This window comes from Aedes aegypti, chromosome 2, assembly GCF_002204515.2.
Source record: "Aedes aegypti strain LVP_AGWG chromosome 2, AaegL5.0 Primary Assembly, whole genome shotgun sequence".
Lineage (NCBI taxonomy): Eukaryota > Metazoa > Arthropoda > Insecta > Diptera > Culicidae > Aedes > Aedes aegypti.
In genome coordinates this window covers 262,484,051-262,503,685 of record NC_035108.1, presented here as the reverse complement: position 1 = coordinate 262,503,685, position 19,635 = coordinate 262,484,051, and the positions used below count along the sequence as shown (strand labels likewise).

Below are 19,635 nucleotides of genomic sequence, written 5' to 3'. Positions count from 1 at the left end.
TATGCACTCAGGTCACTACCGTGAAACGGAATTTTGGGCGAACCAAATTAAAGCGAATGTTCATGTTTGATTTGGATACACACAATATCTATCGTAGTGGTTTATAAGCGGAAGTAGGGTTTCTCGCTCTAAGTCGTTATTGACGTAGTCACCATGTCTTGGTACCTAGAACGCATAGGACTGCCTATAGTCAGAATAGCCCACTCATTAGTTATATTCGTAGCTCACAACAAATGATGTGATTGTCCAAAGTTGCAATTAAACAGAATTAGTAGTATTCGTTAAGTAAATCAGTCTGTAGGACAGTTGTCCACGACGTTGCAAATAAATAAATGAATAAATAAATAAATAATTTCTAAGAAATTCGTGAAGAAAGTTTAATGTTGGCCAATTGTTCATAAATTTTGATTTTATTTTAAATTGTTGTTTAAAAAGATTTGTTTTATTCTATTTAAGCTTTTTAATTCCATTATTAAACTGTGACAATTAGGCACCTAAATAGTATTTAGATTTAAATCCAAATACGGCGAACGATTTATATTCAAAGATTGTAACAATTCATGAATTCGAGTCATTCTCTTTGGTGATTCATTCTTCTTCACTAATTATGAAAGTCATGCGTGTTGAGTGAATGCTGGCGGATAAAAAGAATAAAATTTTGGCTCGTGTGTTAATGAGCATTGAATTTTCAATAGCCTGCATCTAAATTTTATTTATTTGGTTTTTCGTCAAACATTTCAAAATTCATGGCTTGAAAATGGCAGAGTTGCCTTGGTTAGGAAATTTAATTTTTTTTTTTTAGTTCAAACAACTGAGGGAGTTTCGAGCGAAATATTAATTCATAAGGCCTTTTCTCATCTTCTACTTTCTGGCGTTACGTCCCTATAAGCACTTCCACAGTTATTTGCAGAGAGCTATCTTTGTCAATTGACCATTTTTGGCAGGTACGATGATACTTTATGCCCAGGGGTCGGACCTGGTGTAGTGGTTAGAACACATGCCTCTCACGCCTGGAATTAAATCCCATAATTTCAACACTCACAAGAATATTCATTACTTTGATAAAACTCGTGAAGAATTGAGAATTGTTGTATCTTTTCGCCGTGATTTTCGATTGCTATTGAAGTTTCAGGTACCTACTTCAGTTTTTTTTCGACTAGGATAAGTACACAGCAAAAAAATGTTGTAAATTTCAATTTATTTTCATGCATATATTTGGAGCATAAAAATAGCGTAGTTACGGTATACTTCGTAGATTGGATACTAGCAACATTCATGTTTCTTTTTAATAATCTCATCCTGACTACTTTCAAGAACAAGGCAAGGGAGTATACCTTGTTCAAATCATAAACAAGAATACTAAAAGCATGAATATCGCTATTCCCGGCCACGCCCATCTTTACCGTAACTTGGGATAGGGGAAGGAAATGTTGATGTAGCACTTACTTAATGAGAGGCCACCGACTCAGCGACACCCTCATAAGTGCTACGGAGTTGGAGGTTGGAGAAGGTATATTGTCAGGATTCGCCTAGAAAGCTGGCGATAGACCATAAATATTTGTTGTTTAAGCGTTTTCAAATTAATCTTTTGAATGCCGGCAATCAAAAGAGAAAACAATAGCTTATTTATAGTATAAATTGTATTTCGCGAAATGCTTGTCGATTGTGCAGTAATATTTTTGCTCAATAACCAGTAAAAAGCAAAACCGATCCCTCCAGGGTCATCGGATTGTATAAAATAACGATACGCGTAAAAAAAATCACGCCTATTGAAAAACTGTACTGTGCCCATTGAAAAACTGTACTGGGTGGTACTGTATTTTTAGATAATCGAAAAACAAAAGGAAGCGCGTTCGAACTAAACACCCTAGGATAACACAGTCGGTTTTTCTGCTCAAAATTATACGAAAAGCAGAATCGATCCCTCCAGGGTAATCGAACGGTTAAAAAGCATCCACAACCGATTGTTAGTTGCGTAACACCCGCCCGGACAGAATGCGCAATCTGAACATAATTATCAAACTCCGAAAATAACATTTTCCGTTCAAGAAACGATCAGAAGTTCCACGACGCGGACAAAAACGATCCGGAAGGCTCACAAAAGAAAAAGTATCATACTGGAACAAACTCACCGGATTGATTCTCTAAATTTATGTGCTGCATGTCACTTCCGGATGGTTCGGTGAACTCAGGGCAGCCAAAAACCAACAGTACTGAGGACACAAATCAAACAAATCACTTTTTCATTTTTCACTTTTCACTATTCCATTTCTGAATGTAAAAACTGTCCTGCTTGGGCTTCACGAAGCACTACCCAGCAAGACGCTCCAAAACAGGAAAAAAAAAATCTCCGGCGACGAAAACACGCGCGAAACCGTGAGCTAAATCTATCGGACGACGCAAAACCGAACTCCATGCATATATTTGGAGCATGAAAATACACGCAAATTTTAACTACTAAGCTGCTTTTTTCAATTAAAAGGTTCTTGGTTTGAAATTAAATGTGTATTTATTTAAATTAACATGATACTGTATCAATACATGAATTTGATTTATTTTTAGAGCAGCCAATTTCAATTTCAATATTTTTCAGTGTCGGGGAAAATCGTATTATTTCAACTATAAATGCTGTTGTTCATACAAAATTTCATAATTTGAAGCCAAAACTATCCCATATAAAATGGCTCAATTTCGATCCAATAAAACTCAGATATCATAATGCATGATCTGAAAAAGTATTACTAATGTGCTGATATGCAGAAAGTTTGCTGATACTTTTTCAGATTCGTCAGTGCAATACCAACTGATTTTCATTCATTCGAAATTGCTCATGATTTAGCAACAATCATCACTTTTTCCATATAACAATAATTGGAGTGATAATAATTAAACGTATACAAAAATATCTAGCTCTCACTGTTGGTTGAAATGTATATGCACACTACCAACAAATCATGTGATTTGACGTCTTATGGATCCACATAAAAAAGTCAAAAGAATGACGTAAAAAAGATTTGAGATTCGTCGCAGTGCCATCGTTGTCGTGTCCTTTAACGTGTAAAATCACTTACATCATGTGTCATTCAGTAATAACAATAATTACGTCCACAGCAAAATAAATAAATAAGGATACCTACTAGCCCTACACTGAAAACCATAATTTTAAGATGGAAACAAAAATAAATCGATGTATGCAAACATCCAATATTTGAAAGAATTTGAGATAAATTAAAAGTTACTAACATATTTAGAGGTTTACGTTGCAACCTGCCAGGTTGAACCTGGGGCATTTTCCGACACGCATTTCAAAAGTTCGTCGACCGACGTTTGCATCGTTTAGAGATAACGTGCCAACTAGCACGTTACACTGTAAGCTGTGTAGCTGTGCGGGACGCATTACGCACGCTGTTCGTGTGTAAACTTACATTAATTACAATAAACAATTACCGGAGCTTGTGTGGCATCCCGCTGTTTATGACGTACATTACATAGAGAAAATGTCTGAAATCTAGAAATGACGTAGCATTTTTTGGTTAATTTCTAGCATCCCGTAATTTGTCATCATCTTCTTCTTTATAAAATTACATTCCCACTGAGAAAGAGCCTACTTCTCTACTCAGTGTTCCATGAGCACTTCCACAGTTATTATTTAAAGCTATGTTTACCGAAGTTGCCATTTTTGCATTCGTGTATCGTATGGCAGATACGATGATGGTCTATGCCTGGAGAAACTAAGACAATTTAATTACGGAATGATCCTGGACCGTCCAAGAATTGAACCCAGACACCTTCAGTATGAATTTGCTTTCAAGCTGTGGGCAGTACCACAAGCCTAAGAAGGGTCAATTATAACCATACATAATACACGATATTCGTCACTAAATCAGACACTCCTCCATCTTCCTAAAATGCTACGTCATGCATTAAGTTAAGAGATAAGAATATATGTCTCTACATCTGTGAATCTGTGTTCAAATCTAATCTCCGAGGTGGCCACTAGTGACCTAGGTTAAAGTAATGCTTCTGAAGAAAATTCGATGTGCTATAAGACGTACCCATACCTTTTTGCTCGGGTGAAGATGAATCGAGGCTAAAACTCAAATTTTCAAGAGCACAAATCTGGAGAACCGAACATTTAGTTGTGCTGAAAGCAGCTCAATCAGATGTCTGGTTCTCCAGATTCGTGCTCTTGAAAATTTTAGGTTTGACTTCGATTCATTTTCACCTTAAAAGAAATAAACTGGTGCATTATTTTCAATACTAATAATTGATCAGAACATGGATTACACAGCGTAACAAAAATGACATTTTTGCGTGTCTCAAGGGTCAAATTATGTGTCTCTAGTTGATTTCGGGCTGCTGAACATGATGCCGTTCTCAGAAATGTTACAGCACATCTTCTGCATATCACGTCTTTTCAACTTGATATCTTCTTTTCTTCGTCTTGGCATTACGTCCTTTGCATGTGTATATCGTATGGCGGGTACGACGATACTCTACGTCCTGGAAAGTCAAGAACATTTTCAACCCGAAAAGATCCTCGACCGGCGGGATTCCAACCTACGACTTTCAGCTTGGCATTGTTGAATAGCTGCGCTTTTACCGCTACGGCTATCTGGGCCCCTTCAACTTGATATCCGACTAGCGGACAAATTTTCCTTCCAAATTTTTGGAATCAATCATCTACCGTTATGATTAGAAATATCTAGTATTTGAATGACATTAATTTCGTTTTTTTTGTGATGTATCGCGAATAATTTGATAGGGCATCACGGAGCCTCGAATTCTTCGGGATCACGACCCATTCTTTTGTTCACTGCTTACCTTTCTCAGAAGAAAATGGACGATTATCTGTAACAAAAAATAAACAAAGAAAATATAAACAATTTGGCTTATTTTTTGACAATAATCATAATAGAACACATGAATAAATATAGGAATTCATCTAAGGCATTTTCGTCACAAACACATTTCATTTCATTTAAGAAAGTGGACACCTAAATATTAGCATTTTGGTGTAAAAATTCCATAAAAAACAAATAAAATTTTGTTTCAGTGTGATCTCAAGTGTTTATTTTGACAGCAGACAAAAGTTGACATAAAAAAAATATAAATTCTAAACGATGGGTCGAATTGACATAGCGACTCTCAATTTTTTTTCTGCACAAATGGTGTACAGAAAAACTGCCGTTTCGAGATTTGGCTTAAATCGCGAAGTGTCCAAATTGAATTTTTTCAACGCTGTGGCCAAAACAGATATTCCTGACGACGTACGATACATCCCAACAGAAAAATTTGGGAAAAATGATTTGGTATGGCAAGCAATTTGCTCCTGCGGTATGAAAGTACTACATATTTCACGACGGGTTCAATCAACGGCGAAAATTACAGAACTGAATGCATTAAAAAATGGCTTCTGCCCATCTACTGGTATCTGGTATATGCCTCCATTGTTTTTGCCAGACCTAGCATCGGCTCACTATGCTTCAGCTACTTTGGAGATGCTCAAGAAGGAATAAGTCGAATTTGTAGAAAAATGATCGAATCCATCAAATTGCTCAGAACTACGCCTCATTGAAACATATTAAGCAATAATCAAACGGCATCTTAAGAAGGATGGAAGAGAAGCAAGCTCCATCGATTTTTTCAAGAAAATGTGGTCAGCAGTTCAAAAAGCAGTTCGAAAAGTTCCGAAAAAAGTTGTGCAGAATTTGATGGGAGGTATCAAAAGAAAAGTAAGAGCATTTTCCAGCAATGCTCAATAAATGTTCAAATTTATGTGAATTTGATCGAAATTACGTTGATTTCCATGTATTTTAGGTAAACTCATGAATTTGTTCGAAAATAAACAGTTTACTGTAAAAAACACGTGTCCACTTTCTTAAATTAACAGTCCTTAGGTTTCTTAAATTCATGCGAGTGAATTCGTTGCGAGACAATGCTATTCATAAATAAAACCATAGCGATGTCACGGCACGTTTTCAAAGTTTCTATTTCGAAAAGCATGCAGCGTGCTTCGTATGATGGAAGTGGAAACGTAATTTACGAAGAACATATAGTTGAAATTGCTTTTAAACTGATTCTTATTGATTTTAGTATGGTATTAAAAGCTTCAAAAGCCTGGCTTATTGTGTTTGCGATGTGGGACTCATGTTAGGCGTGCCTAACCACTAAAAAACTTTCCCTACCGCTCCTATGCCTCGATCTCCCCCGGAACTACATCACGCAACATCATTTGGAGAGGGCTATGCTCATGCACTTCGCCAGTCTCAGCCTCTAGCTGTTCTGCCAGTTCGCTGTTGGAGCTTAATGTCGTCAAAAACGCTGCTCACTACTCGTTTTGCCCAATAGGCGGTTGAAAATCTCACCGTGGCTTTGTACAGCTTTCTGTGCGACAACGCATTCTATTCTAGGGCTGACCTCACGTCAGAGCGCTGTTGAACTTCTACTGAGCGCTCATATGCACTTTGCTACTCTACGACGACTCGTTCTCCGCTGCTGCTTTTCGAGCTCTCCTTGTTGACCAGTTGGTAGCCGAGGTTCGTCAAGCGATTCTGGTTGGAGGATGACTTCCGATTCACTGGCGCCACGACGACCCTTTGTGATTGATTGGTTTGTGACGATCGATGCTACTCGGCCTAGTCCCCGACGGTGGAGCTAGCCTACTCCGGCTACGCGCTTCTTCATGCTTCGGTACTGGCCGGTGGAGTGCCGAAGTCGGTCCAGCGATTCCGGTTGGAGGATGGCTTCCGGTTCACTGGCGTTCTGACGACTCAAGCCGGTGATACGTTACGTACTACTCAGAGTAATCCCCAGCGGTGGATCTATCCTACTCCGACGAAGATTTTCCCAGCGGCGGAAGATCATTTGCCGGTGCAAAAACGCGATCTACTCGACTATTCCCCGACGGTGGACTTAGCCTACTCCGAAGCTTACCCGGCAGATGCTGAGGTCGGTCCTGCGAGTCCGGGGGAAGGAAACTTCCGGTTCACAGGCGCCCCAAACGGTCATGTGCCGGTGCTGTTTCGCGAATTACTCAGCTAGACCACGGCGGTAGACTCCGACTCGACGTTAGTGGGTGAATTGCCAGGTTCGGTTCTGCAAATCCAGTTGGACGATAACTTCCGGTTTGCAGGCGACCGATGATCCATTACCGATACATCGCTCTACTCGATTTAGTCCCCGACGGAGGATCTAGCCTACTTCGGTATTCACGCCATCTCCTTTGCAGCGACGACATAATCTGCGTTATAGCTCTGTTCACCACATTCCAAGTGCTTTCCCTGAATCGAGAGCAGTTGAATATAACATGCTCCGATGTATCCTCGATATTTGGACAGCCCAGACAATGTGGAGACTCTGCGTGGCCGAATATGTGCAGATATGGTCTGACGAAAACTGGGTCAGGAAGAAGTAAACTTCTCCATGTATTCTGGTCGTCCACACCGACACGTTAGGAATGAGCCTGTGGGTTCACATTTCTTTTTTTCGGGTTATTCCACTCCTGCTGCCACTTGGTCATTGTATCCAATTTGATGGTATTCCTTACATCCCGTGTGACAGCGCTGCAGCCCAAGCCAGAACACCGTATCTTAATATGGACGATGATACGGTCGCCAGAAGACGCCTCGTACTGCTTATTTGTCCTCCAATGTTGGGCATGATCCTAGCTACAGTGTTAGCTGCTATTGCTGTCTTTTCGCAGGCATAATCTGCGTGACTGTTTAAGTTTAGCCTGTCGTCGACAATTACTTCAAGTTGCTTTAGAGAGCGCTTTGATGAGATTGCGGGTCCTCCGACGTTGATCTCGAAGTGCTGAACCGCCTTGCAGTTGCTGAAAAGCAACACCTCCGTTTTTAGTCTTTGTTACACCATAGAATATGTCTATTTCATTGCGGAATATATTGATTTCGACTTCATTTGTTGTTTCCAAATATAGTTTCATGTCATAGGCATTGATTAACACTTGTTATTTTAGGTTGAAGGAAATGTTTTTGACGTATATGATGGTCCCAAATAAGAACCTTTGGGTACACCCGAAGTAACTTGAATGGGTTTTGATTATTTTCATTGAATTTTATTATTTGTTGACGGTCAGTTATATATGATTATAGCCATTTTAGGTGGCCAAGTTCAATTCCAGTTTTTTTTTATGAAATTTGAATGGCGTCATTGATATTGCCTAACTGCAGTCCGTACACAAAGCTGGTAATTGCCTTTATCCATTACATTCAATGAATAGTCGATGAATTTGAGCAAAATTGCTAAAGTCGAACGCCATATTAATTTTTGACTTGAAGAAATCATTTTTAGTTTACAAGCGCTTCGACAAGTTTTGGAATGCAAGAAATGATGGCAATGTCACGATAATTACGTATGTCAGATTTTTGGCTAGATTATAAAATAGGCACTAGAAAAAAAACTTTTCCATATTTTTGGGAAATCTCCAGTTTTGAGTGAGCTAGTGAAAAGCCAAAACAATGGAGATGTAAGTTCTTTTGCGTGGGTTTTCAGAAATATTGAAGGAATGGTGTCAGGACCAGGACATTTGGAAGCATCCAGATGCTTCAACGCATCAAATATCTCGGGCACTTGAATATGGTTCACGCCAACGTCTCCAGGAAACTCTGGATAATATGAAAAATAATTGTGGTAGCAATCTCCCGAAAATGTATGATGCCTTGCAAAAATTTGGCACACAAAAAAAAAACAGTTTTTCTCTGTGTTGTCGCCGACATTTTATAAAATGTACATTACAGATGAAAAATTGCCAGCTTTTAATTTGTTTTTAACGTTATTGAAAAAGGACTTGATTTCGAGTTCAATTTTAGAATTGTACTCTTTATATGCATTACTGATAGCTAAGCTCAGTTGATCGCAGATGTTCCAATATCATCGCTTTTGTATTTTTTTTTATAATAGGCTCGTCGACTGAGGAAATACTTACAAACTTTACAATACAAAATATACATGGAATTGGTAGCGTCTCGGATTCAGCTTAACTTTCTATTACGCAGAATCATAATGAGTTGTGTAGCTTAGTTGGTTGAAGTACAAACTTATTATTTCATAGTAAAAACTCATTTTTCAAACTATAATAAAGTAATTTTCTGAAGAAAGGAATTCAATCCGACGGATAGCAGAAGAAATATTCTTGAGTTTGTTAGCTATTATTTAGCTTAGGAAGGTTATAGCCCTGCAAACATGTATGAAAATCCCAAACAAAATTATCTCAAAAGGGACTTGGTTCATCAGCAACATCCTTTATTGAGGTTTGAAAAATGAGTTTTCAATATGGGATGATAAGTTTCTACTTACATTACAGTACTAGCGTGTTTGGAACAATACTCAAAATTTCTCCATAGTAATTTCCATATAAACCTACATGGTCTTTGGGCCACCTTCAAATCACCACCTAGAGCTGAAAATTTAACAGAACACTATTTTTATGGTAAGAATGGTAAGGAGCATATGGGAGATTAGATTTTCAAACAATTTTAAAATTTGAATCGCCCTAATGTCTCAACTTGCCAATCAATCCAGTATATGATTGATTGAAAAGTTGAGACATACATTCCGATCACAAATCACCTAGTACAAATAAGTTTTGAACATTGTACACACCAAGCAATTCTAAATCACATTTTTCGTTTCTTTTTTCAGGGTTCAAAAGAGCCGGGACTATACGTGCTAGACTGTATGTTTTCAGTGCTAGTGATCGGATCGCTAGTAGTATTTGTGTGGCGAGGCCTTTGGGTTCTGCTGGATCTGAAACTGTTTCCCGAGGATCACGCTCTCTCTGCATGGGCATCAGTGGTAAGTTCCATTTCAAGGTTCTAGACGTTGTGCATATCATAATCGCAACCAAATGGCACAATAGTACAAAGTAAGGTGCATTCAGGACCGATGAATGTACAAAGGATCAATTCAGAGCTGATTGCTAACGTTGCCAATTTATAGTTGATAGGTTATGGCGTGACTGCGGTCACCTTTTCTCTCCAACCCTTGATGCGATGGGCATGTGACCGCTTAACAGGCTTGTGGCGCGTGATAGTCGCAGATCTGTTTCTTTTCTTCAGCTTTATTGGCACAATCAACGTCTGGCGAGGAGTGTGGCATCTGCTGGATCATTATTTTCTACCAGGTAGAAAACATCGTATTAGAAGCACATAGAATCATGATTTAAAATTACAACCTTCTAATTTTCCAGAAAATGTGCTAATGAGTAACTGGATCACACACGGCGTATCACTCCTCTTGTTGATACTGCTAAACTGTTCGAACTCGGTTCTTGTTCGGGGAGTTTATATTGACGCCGAGGAACCAGCTGGCCAGTGCGTCGTATTCCCCGTGTATTACATTCGATTGTTCTTCCAGAAGGAAAGAACGAAGAAGCAGCGGAAGTTACTAGAATCTCTGGGAAGAGCCGAATACAACAACATCACCAGTACATTATTGCTGGAGAAAAAGCCAAACAAAGCTGAACAAAACCATCAAATCAATCGAAACCTAGAAGCCGTACCATTAACGCTAATCGATAATCCGAAGAGCAACGGAGATCACAACACACACGACAACCGGCAATGACAACGTTTCTAATTAGGAATGGAACCGACGCTAATTGCACTCCATTGGGAATGAGAATTAAAGACAGTTCATAGTTTTGAATTACGAATCGTTGGAAGACAACCGTAAACAATAGCAGCAAACTAGTGGAGGTCTGCTTCGAACTTCTACGATTGGCTACTTGTGAGAATATTTTTCTACTCTTAATTTGAACGATAGCACTAGGTGTACACTAACTAGCCATAAGTATTATTAACGGTAAGATTTTTGAACACATCTCTGAAAATGTATATACTGCAGCACGATGAAATCATTCCATTAATTTATGAATACGTTTTCGTATGTCCTAGAATAAAAAAATGGTGACCTTAAACTGAATTCGGGCGTATTTTTTGTGCTTGTGTCAAAATGTGTGAGAAATTTTATTGTTTTTTTTAGGCATAAGTTTATCAGATTCCAATCGTTGTCACGTTCAAATTTAAATTAATGTCAAAATGATGACAATTTTTCATACCTTGGGATTGGTATGAAAAAAATTGTTTATTTGATAACAAAATAATTTTGAAAACTTGATAAATAATTAGAAATTTTATGGCGATTGTATGATTTTAAACACGGAAGTCGTAATATTCGATTTCGATGAAACACTAGTTATAAATATTTATCAGAATACATTAGTCAGAAATTGAGTATCACTTTTATCGAAAGTAATAGAAGTTCGACTGTATCTCTGAAACTGCTTTTATTTGCAAAAAAGGAGAATTCTAGGTGGCTACAGTATACTCATGCAGGTCTTTCGACTTCAAAAAGTACCGAACGGAACTCTTGGAAATTTTGAAGTTCCATTCCAGTTTTAAGGAGGATCATTATCTTTTTTTAGCTTGATGAGCATTCTTTTTTGAACTTTACCAGAATTTTGCGGAGAAATTACAAATAAGTTTACTGTTGGCCTCTTAAGCAGCTCCAAAGTGGAAAAATACCAGTGTGAGAACTATTTCACTATCAGAAAAAAATCTCTGACTCCAGCAAAACTTAAAGGCAATCTTAGAGATAAAGAAACCATTACCGTAAAACGGGGTAACATTGATAGAAATGTCCCTCCCTAAGAAGTTCGAATCAACATTTATTGATGTCAATGCACGAATGGTGCTTCTTTTTCTCATACTCATGAGCTAATAAGAATTAAGGTTTTTGTAAAAATTGAGAATTGATCAAGCGTAAAATTTTCAACTCTTCGGAACAATGATTTCTAGGATTATGGATGACAATACTAAATATTCATTTCTCACGTGAGTTCTACAAATGATATAAGGGGTCGTCCATATACCACGTGGTCATTCATGGGGGGATGGGGGTTTGGCCAAAGACCACGGTTCATACATATTTCAAAATTTTTGTATGGACAAATGACTACGATGGGGAAGGGGGTGGTCTTGAATCCCAAAAAACTATCCACTTGGTTAATGGACAGCCCCTAAAGAAGGAACATGCTGTTGTTACAAAAAATGGTATAGTCGAAAACAATTCTGTTGTAAAAATTTCCATTAGGGTCGGACAGTCCCCTATAGTCGCACTAGTGGCTTTTTACGGCCGTTTTGCTATAAATCTTTCCAAAACATTTTTTACATAAAGATCAGAAGCTATTTATCTAAGTACCATTGAAACACAGCTTGATTTTGTTCAAAAAATGATTGAAATAATTAGTTTTGCTTAAAATTTGAGCTCCCTTGCGCCTATAGTTAACCTATTGTTCCTATAGTAGCACTATTGAGAGAAACTTTTTTTTATTATACGAAATAATTGATGAATAAGGAACTTTTTTTACATCTAACGAAAGCTTTTGATCCACACTTTGTAGGAAAAATATAAAAGTTTTGTAAAAATACGCTTTTGATTTGTATTTTGCCAACGTCGTGATGCTAGTGCTACTATAGAAACAGAAATTAGAAATAGTGCTACTATAGGCACATGTATTCCTAAAGTGGCTCAAGCGATAATAAATACAAACATATTAGTTTTCGTAATTTTCGTATTTTTCTCACAAAACCAAAATGAAAAGCTTTCAGATGATGTAAAAATAATGACGCTAGCGTTATTTTTCAATTTTATACGAATATTTGTTCTTAGCTATGCGGCTATTGGTACATCGACCCTAGTATTTTCAATTCAGCAAAGTTGATGAACAACTATGAAGAACACAGAATTACCTTAGGAAATTTCCTACCATTAGGCGTATTCCGCAGTTTAAGGTATTTTTCTTTTATTTTGAAAATAAATAACTTGTTAGAGTCTGGCCTTCATATTTGGTTACAGGAACCATGATTGTAGTAAGTAACGACATTTTGAATATTACCGATCGGCTCTACCCCATTTGGCATAATGCCATTTGGCATAATGACGTTTGGCATAACGAAATTTGGCATAACAGCCATTTTGCATGATTTAAGAATACATTTCCAAAAATTGTTTTTCTCAACTTTGGACTTGATAAATCCAATGTATGATATCTTCGACTCTTGACAATATAATTGAATCTCTTCCGAGTTCCGACCGGCGCCTTCCAAGTCACACATATAGCTGTGTGCATTTATTCGTATCGTTCCATGAAAAAGTAATATAAGAAGTTTGAAATTTGGCACCATAGAGTTAGCTCGCTTTAATGAATCTTATGATGCTCTCTGCAGGTCTGTCTTTACTTATTTGTGATAATGCTGTAGCTCAGTTTTTGACCGCGGTTTGGGTGCAATGATTTTGTCGTAGCTGGAAATACGGTCACATGAAACCATTTAGCCTAGCTCCAAAATATATTGACCTTCATTTATTTTCATTTATGAGGGTGCAGAAATCAAATATGTTGAACATTCAATATTCTAAAGAAGGAAAGTCTCAAGAGAGATGCTTTGCCTGAAATGCTACGAAAACCAGTTGATACACTGTTAATAATTCAGTAGGTTAATTCGCTTATTGTTGAACGTGTATTCCTAATGACGCGTTCTACAATTAGCGAGCATTTTAGGCATTCCAAATTGACGAATTATACGAATTATTATAAATTCAACCTTCTTTCAAAAATAAGCTGTTCTTTATAGTTTGCGGTGTGACGAATCATAGGCTCATTCTACGAGGGGCGTGAGGTGAGTACTGTCGATCTCGTATAGCGAAGAGATGCATTTTGAACAGAAATAAGCTTGGCTCTTGAACAGAACACACTGTGTTCAGAACATTAGCCGAGTCAGGAACACTTCGATATCAATGGTACCTAGATTCAAAATTATACGCGCGACCAAATGCAAAGCATGTAATGAACTACAGCCAATGTGAACTTTGTTCATGCTCAAGGGTTCAATGGCCAACCCAAGTAACCACTAGCCCGTTAATTTGCCTTATTGTGCTAATAGGATTGTTATAGGGCTAATAGATGGCTTGTCAGCTTGATAATAGCCCTATATCAGCACGGAGGGCGAATTAAAGTGCTATCTGGTTACTTGGGAAGAACATGAACATGAACAGATTATGTTTCTGCTAGCGAGGTGACAGTTCTCGACCTGACTAAAGTGACTTTCCATTCAATTTACACGGCGAGTCACTTCACTCCAGTCGAGTTTTGTCACCTTGCTATATGATACCGACAATTAGGGTGCAGAGCTACTTGGGCACTTCCATGATTCACTTTGGCATGGGGGGTTTTCATCGATCGAATTTTCTGAAACTTTGCAATAAGAAGCACTTCAATACGACGCATATTGTGGCCAAATATGAGCTCAATAGCTTAAAAAAAGCACTGCCGAAGTGAATCAAAAGTGCCTAGAATAGGATCCGGCTCCTTATCACCTCATGTCATTCACACACACAAACCTGGGACCTTACATATCAAACACATCAACAAATGGGCCAGGACAGGACCAACGATTTTACTTCTCTTCCGAAGGAAGACGGGATCAGGGATTTTATGTCTTAGAAAATCCCGACGGCGCACAGTGGGACGAAATCAAAAAAAGTGGGACATGCGTGTTTGTGCTGAAACTATTGGGTTTAGCGTTTCGACATGTTCTACAAAGTTTCATCATTTGTTGAGTACTTCATCTAGACACTGACAAAAATTTCACTTAAGGATATATACACTGAGAAAAAAAAAATACATTTTTATTTATTGTCAAAATTGAAAACTGTATAAGAAAGTAGTGTGTTCCTCAAGCTATACCGTTTAAATATATGCACAAATAATTGCGAGGTCTAGCGGGTTCCATAGCAGTTTGTTCAATTGAATGTTTTATTTCTTATAAATAAATACGTGTTTTTCAATTTTACGTTATTGTGTTTTCTATCTGTTTTTTTTACATATATGTATTGTTATGATATTTAACTATTGGCCCATTTTACGAAGGTCAAATTTATAATGTTTACTATTCAAGTTTCAATTTGACAAGGCTATACAGGAAATGTCGTCGTTTCCGTGAAAATTACTGAATTTTTTTAGGTAACTCGAATGGTATCAAGCAATTAATAGTTAACCCTCTAATACCCAACCCCGCCATTAGACGGGGTACACTTTGGAATTTTGTGTATATTTTCGTAGCTCGGAAATCAAAACGATTTTATTTTTAGCTTAAACCTTGACTCATAACAAAAATATAAGAAAAGTTTTTTGTGACTTTTGAAACTTTTTTGTATTTTTGAAAATTGATTGAAAAATTGTATTCTTAGATAACCTACAAATGCATGGGGTTCATTTAACGTGTAATATAAAAAATCGTACTTTTCATATTTTTCTACTATCAACCTATCACAGAAGAACAGTTTGGTGGTATTAAAATAATTTCAAACCTGTTTTTCCGTTATTTACACGGAAAATAAAAATATTTCCAGCAAAATATTAAAAATATAACTTTAATTTTTATTATTGCCAAAAATCAGTAACTGGAAGAGGCTTCAAGAAAAAATTAAAAAAGATAGGGATGTTCAAAAAAAAAATATAAAAAATAAAAACCCAAAATTCATAGATTTGCGAATAAAAAAAAATCATTGCTCAAAATGTGTTTAGAACGATTTTAGATAACTAAAAATGATGTTTAGATCGAAAATAAAAAATCTGGGTATTAGAGAGTTAAACACAGTATTGTTAATCATTAAATAATCAAATTCTTCCCTATACTAGATACCGTCCGACACCTTTTTTTTTTAGAACTACAAAATCCACATGATATACAGCGCTATAATAGATATTGAAGCGTAATTGATAACCATCAAAACATATTTCTATCTTTCTATGTTTATGTAGAAATTCAAATCTAGAAGTTATGAAGAAAATATGATTTTTAAGGGGGTCATTATTACCCCCTAACTTCGTCAGTGTAAGAGATAGAGATTTTTCGTCTTCGACAAACTTTCATGAAATGATGTCGTTGTCAATTTTGACAATGAATAAAAAAAAAATTCTTTCTCATTGTATACATATCACTATAAGTGAATTTTTTTTCAGTGTGCAAATAAAGTACTCAACAAATGATGAAGCTTCGTTGAACATGTCTAAACGCTAAACCCAATAGTTTCAGCACAAACACACGTGTACCACTTTTTTTTTATTTCGTCCCACTGTGCGGCGTCGACGGGCATACCCGACCAGTGGATTACAACAGAGTAGTAACAGATTTCGTTACTCAGTAGTTAGCGCGTATTACGTAACAAAATATGTTATTATTTTGGCTGGTTAATAGTTAAAATAACAAAAATTATAAAACAATTTCCTCTACACTAAACAAAACTGGAACAATATATGTTATAATTTAAACAAAACTCATTATGTTTCAAATCAAACAAAAATATAACTCATTTTGTTATTTTCCATAACTGAATTATAACAAAATTTGTTATAAACAATTGCTTTCAACATTTTTATAACAAAATGTGTTAATATTGTGTTTTAAATTGAAACAAATTCGAAACAGCCTTTTTTACTATAACTGATTTTGTTTAACTTATGTTATAATTTCCTCCATCAACTCAATATGCTTCTAACAAAAATGAAACAGAATTTGTTACTACTTACTTACTTATTTGGCTTTACATCAATTATCTTGAAAAGCCTCGCCAACTATATTTCGCCAATTCCCTCGGTTCATGGCCGCTTCTCTCCATCCTCGACTGTGACCCACGCTCTCCAGGTCCTGGTGTACCTGGTCAATCCACCTAGCTCGCTGCGCCCCACGCCTTTTTGTTCCGACCGGATTCGTGGCGAACACCATATTTACAGGCTTCTTGTCCGGTATTCTTGCAACATGCCCTGCTCAGGGTATCCTTCCAGCTTTAGCTACCTTCACGATACTGGGTTCGCCGTAGAGTTGAGCGAGCTCGTGGTTCATCCTTCGCCGCCACACGCCGTTCTCCTGCACGCCGCCGAAGATCGTCCTCAGCACTCGGCGTTCGAAAACCCCAAGAGCTTGCAAGTCCTCCTCGAGCATAGTCTACGCCTCATGCCCATAGAGGACTACCGGTCTTATGAGCGTTTTGTACATCGTGCATTTGGTGCGGGGGTGAATCTTTCTTGACCGCAGTTTCTTCTGGAGCCCATAGTAGGCACGACTTCCGCTGATGATGCGCCTTCGTATTTCCCGACTAACATTGTTGTCAGCCGTCAACAAGGATCCGAGGTAGACGAACTCGTCCACCACCTCGAAGGTATCCCCGTCTATCGTAACACTGCTTCCTAGGCGGGCCCTGTCGCGCTCAGTTCCGCCAACCAGCATGTACTTTGTTTTCGACGCATTCACCATTAGCCCGACTCTTGTTGCTTCGCGTTTCAGGCGGGTGAACAAATCTGCCACCGTTTCAAATTTTCTCCCAATAATATCCATGTCGTCCGCGAAGCAAACAAATTGTCCGGATCTCGTGAAAATCGTGCCTCGACTGTTAAGTCCGGCTCTCCGCATGACACCTTCAAGCGCAATATTGAACAACAGGCACGAAAGTCCGTCGCCCTGTCGTAGTCCCCGCCGAGACTCGAACAAACTGGTGTGTTCGCCCGAGATCTTCACGCAGTTTTGCACACCGTCCATCGTTGCTCTGATCAATCTTGTGAGCTTCCCGGGAAAGCTGTTCTCGTCCATGATTTTCCATAGCTCTATGCGGTCGATACTATCGTATGCCGCCTTGAAATCGATGAACAAATGGTGCGTAGGGACCTGGTACTCACGGCATTTCTGGAGGATTTGCCGCTCGGAAAAGATCTGGTCCGTTGTCGAGCGGCCGTCGATGAAACCTGCTTGATAACTTCCCACGAACTCGTTTGCTATAGGTGATAGACGACGGAAGAGAATCTGGGATAGCACACAGAATTTGTTATTTGTAACAAATTTTGATATAATTGTGCTGCTATTTTATTGTAATCCACTAGACGGGTAGATACCCAACCGACTGGGGTGAGAGGCAATAACTCCCAAACAGAAGGAGATAGCGAGTTTCGTCACTCACCAAATTACGCATTTTTCAAAGCTCTAAAAGTGTTTCACAGACTACTTCGATGAGATATTTGAATTGAAAACGCTAGAGCCAGAAAACCAGTTTTGTTAGGACCACCCTATGTCACCGTAGAAAAAAAAAGCTCTAAATCGCTCAATTTGAAGGATACAAAAAAACTTATTTTGGTAAAGTTGCTTGAAATTGAATGGTCTACAAATTTGTTGAAGCATGGATAATATAATTTCTACAAATAAAACATTTAGTTACACAATTTGTTTTAAAATGTGGTGCACCCTAATTTTCAATAGCACCAAAGAAAGGGCTTAACTAATACAAACAACTTTGTGGAAAACCGTTTCCGTTCTTAAGCTCAAAATGCATGTTTCCACGTAAAGCTGATTCCTGGACCACTCTGCAATGAACTACAATCTTAAATCTTCGGTGGACATAAAATCTGCAACACCTTTATGACCTTCAGCACAGGCAAACAGACGTAGCATTTAGAACAATGCATAATTTATGCCATGATTTGTTTTTAACTAAACCACTGTATTCCATAGACATAAACTGAGAGCTTTCTTTGTCAAAGTTTACATTTTCGCATTCATATATCGTGTGGCAGGCACGATGACACACTATGCTCAGGGAAGTTGAGATAATTTTCGCTACGAAAATATTCTGGGCCGAACTGTTGCATTGATTATAGATTATAACAATGGGGAAAACAAGTACATCTATCCTAGCGCAAACCTTACAACAGGAGTAAAAATACAATATGACAAAATGTTATCTTGTGCTACCACGGGCACATTTTTTTTTTATTTTGGCCTCCACCATCCGGTTTTAGTGAGCTGTTTAATTTCTCCCAGGAAGGTATAATTAAACTCATGACAATAAGAAAACTTCAGCTGTCATCTCGCAAGTAGGGAAGAAATAATATTTGCATCTTATCTGACACTACCTCCAGTAATTTACTTGATCCCGGCAATTACAATTATGCCAACAAGCACGCGATGAATGAACCACCTAGTAGTAAATACCTTTAATTGTGTCTCTCCTTCACAGGAGGAAGAGCTCGTTATAATTTGTGCGGTTTACAAACATGTTCACGGTTGTGAACTGGCAACACAAATGTCAGTCAGTCGGACAGTTTTCAGGCAAATAGCAAGGCACGTCGACCATTCGTGACGTACAACATTTATGGTATTTATTGGCATCATGCTGGGCAGCAACTCATTGATAAATTAGCGGAATACAAACGTCAAGACCATATGAGCAACGAAAAACCTCTCTAGTGGAAACGCATCCGGTACGTGACCACGGTTATTGTAATTTGTCCACTCCGTTCACTATTGCAAACTCAGGGTACGGCAATGGCTACTAAATGACTTAATTCGTGATTGGCTTTGCAGCTTAGTGGGGTACCAAGCGTCCGCTTGCGAACGCTTGACCCACCTCATCAAATCAACTGGATGTGGTTATCAAACAGAAAATGTATTTAATTTCTTCAGAGTTTCCTAGAAATATCTCAAATTTTTGCCCAAAAATTAATATTCGATTTTTGCGCGGCTTGCCACCACCAGAAGCACTACGCTGATACTGTGTACGAGAAGT

At 38.0% G+C, this 19,635-nt stretch overlaps 2 protein-coding genes across 8 annotated transcripts in view; one reads left to right on the top strand and one right to left on the bottom strand.

Moving 5' to 3' along the window:
- Positions 1 to 10,944, top strand: part of LOC5570910 — a 61,990-nt gene extending 51,046 nt beyond the window's left edge. For all 7 annotated transcript variants that reach the window (XM_021844941.1, XM_021844944.1, XM_021844943.1 and 4 more), the window contains exons 3-5: positions 9,664 to 9,816; positions 9,961 to 10,144; positions 10,211 to 10,944. In XM_021844941.1, the coding sequence (XP_021700633.1) occupies positions 9,664 to 9,816; positions 9,961 to 10,144; positions 10,211 to 10,587 (714 nt within the window). In that variant the 3' untranslated portion in view covers positions 10,588 to 10,944. The remainder of the gene's footprint in view (positions 1 to 9,663; positions 9,817 to 9,960; positions 10,145 to 10,210) is intronic.
- LOC5570907 (phosphoglucomutase-2) overlaps positions 1 to 19,635 on the bottom strand; it is a 300,316-nt gene that overhangs the window by 216,831 nt on the left and 63,850 nt on the right. Inside the window, exon 2 of the mRNA XM_021844938.1 lies at positions 4,825 to 4,851. The gene's annotated coding sequence lies outside the window, so the exon portion shown is untranslated. The remainder of the gene's footprint in view (positions 1 to 4,824; positions 4,852 to 19,635) is intronic.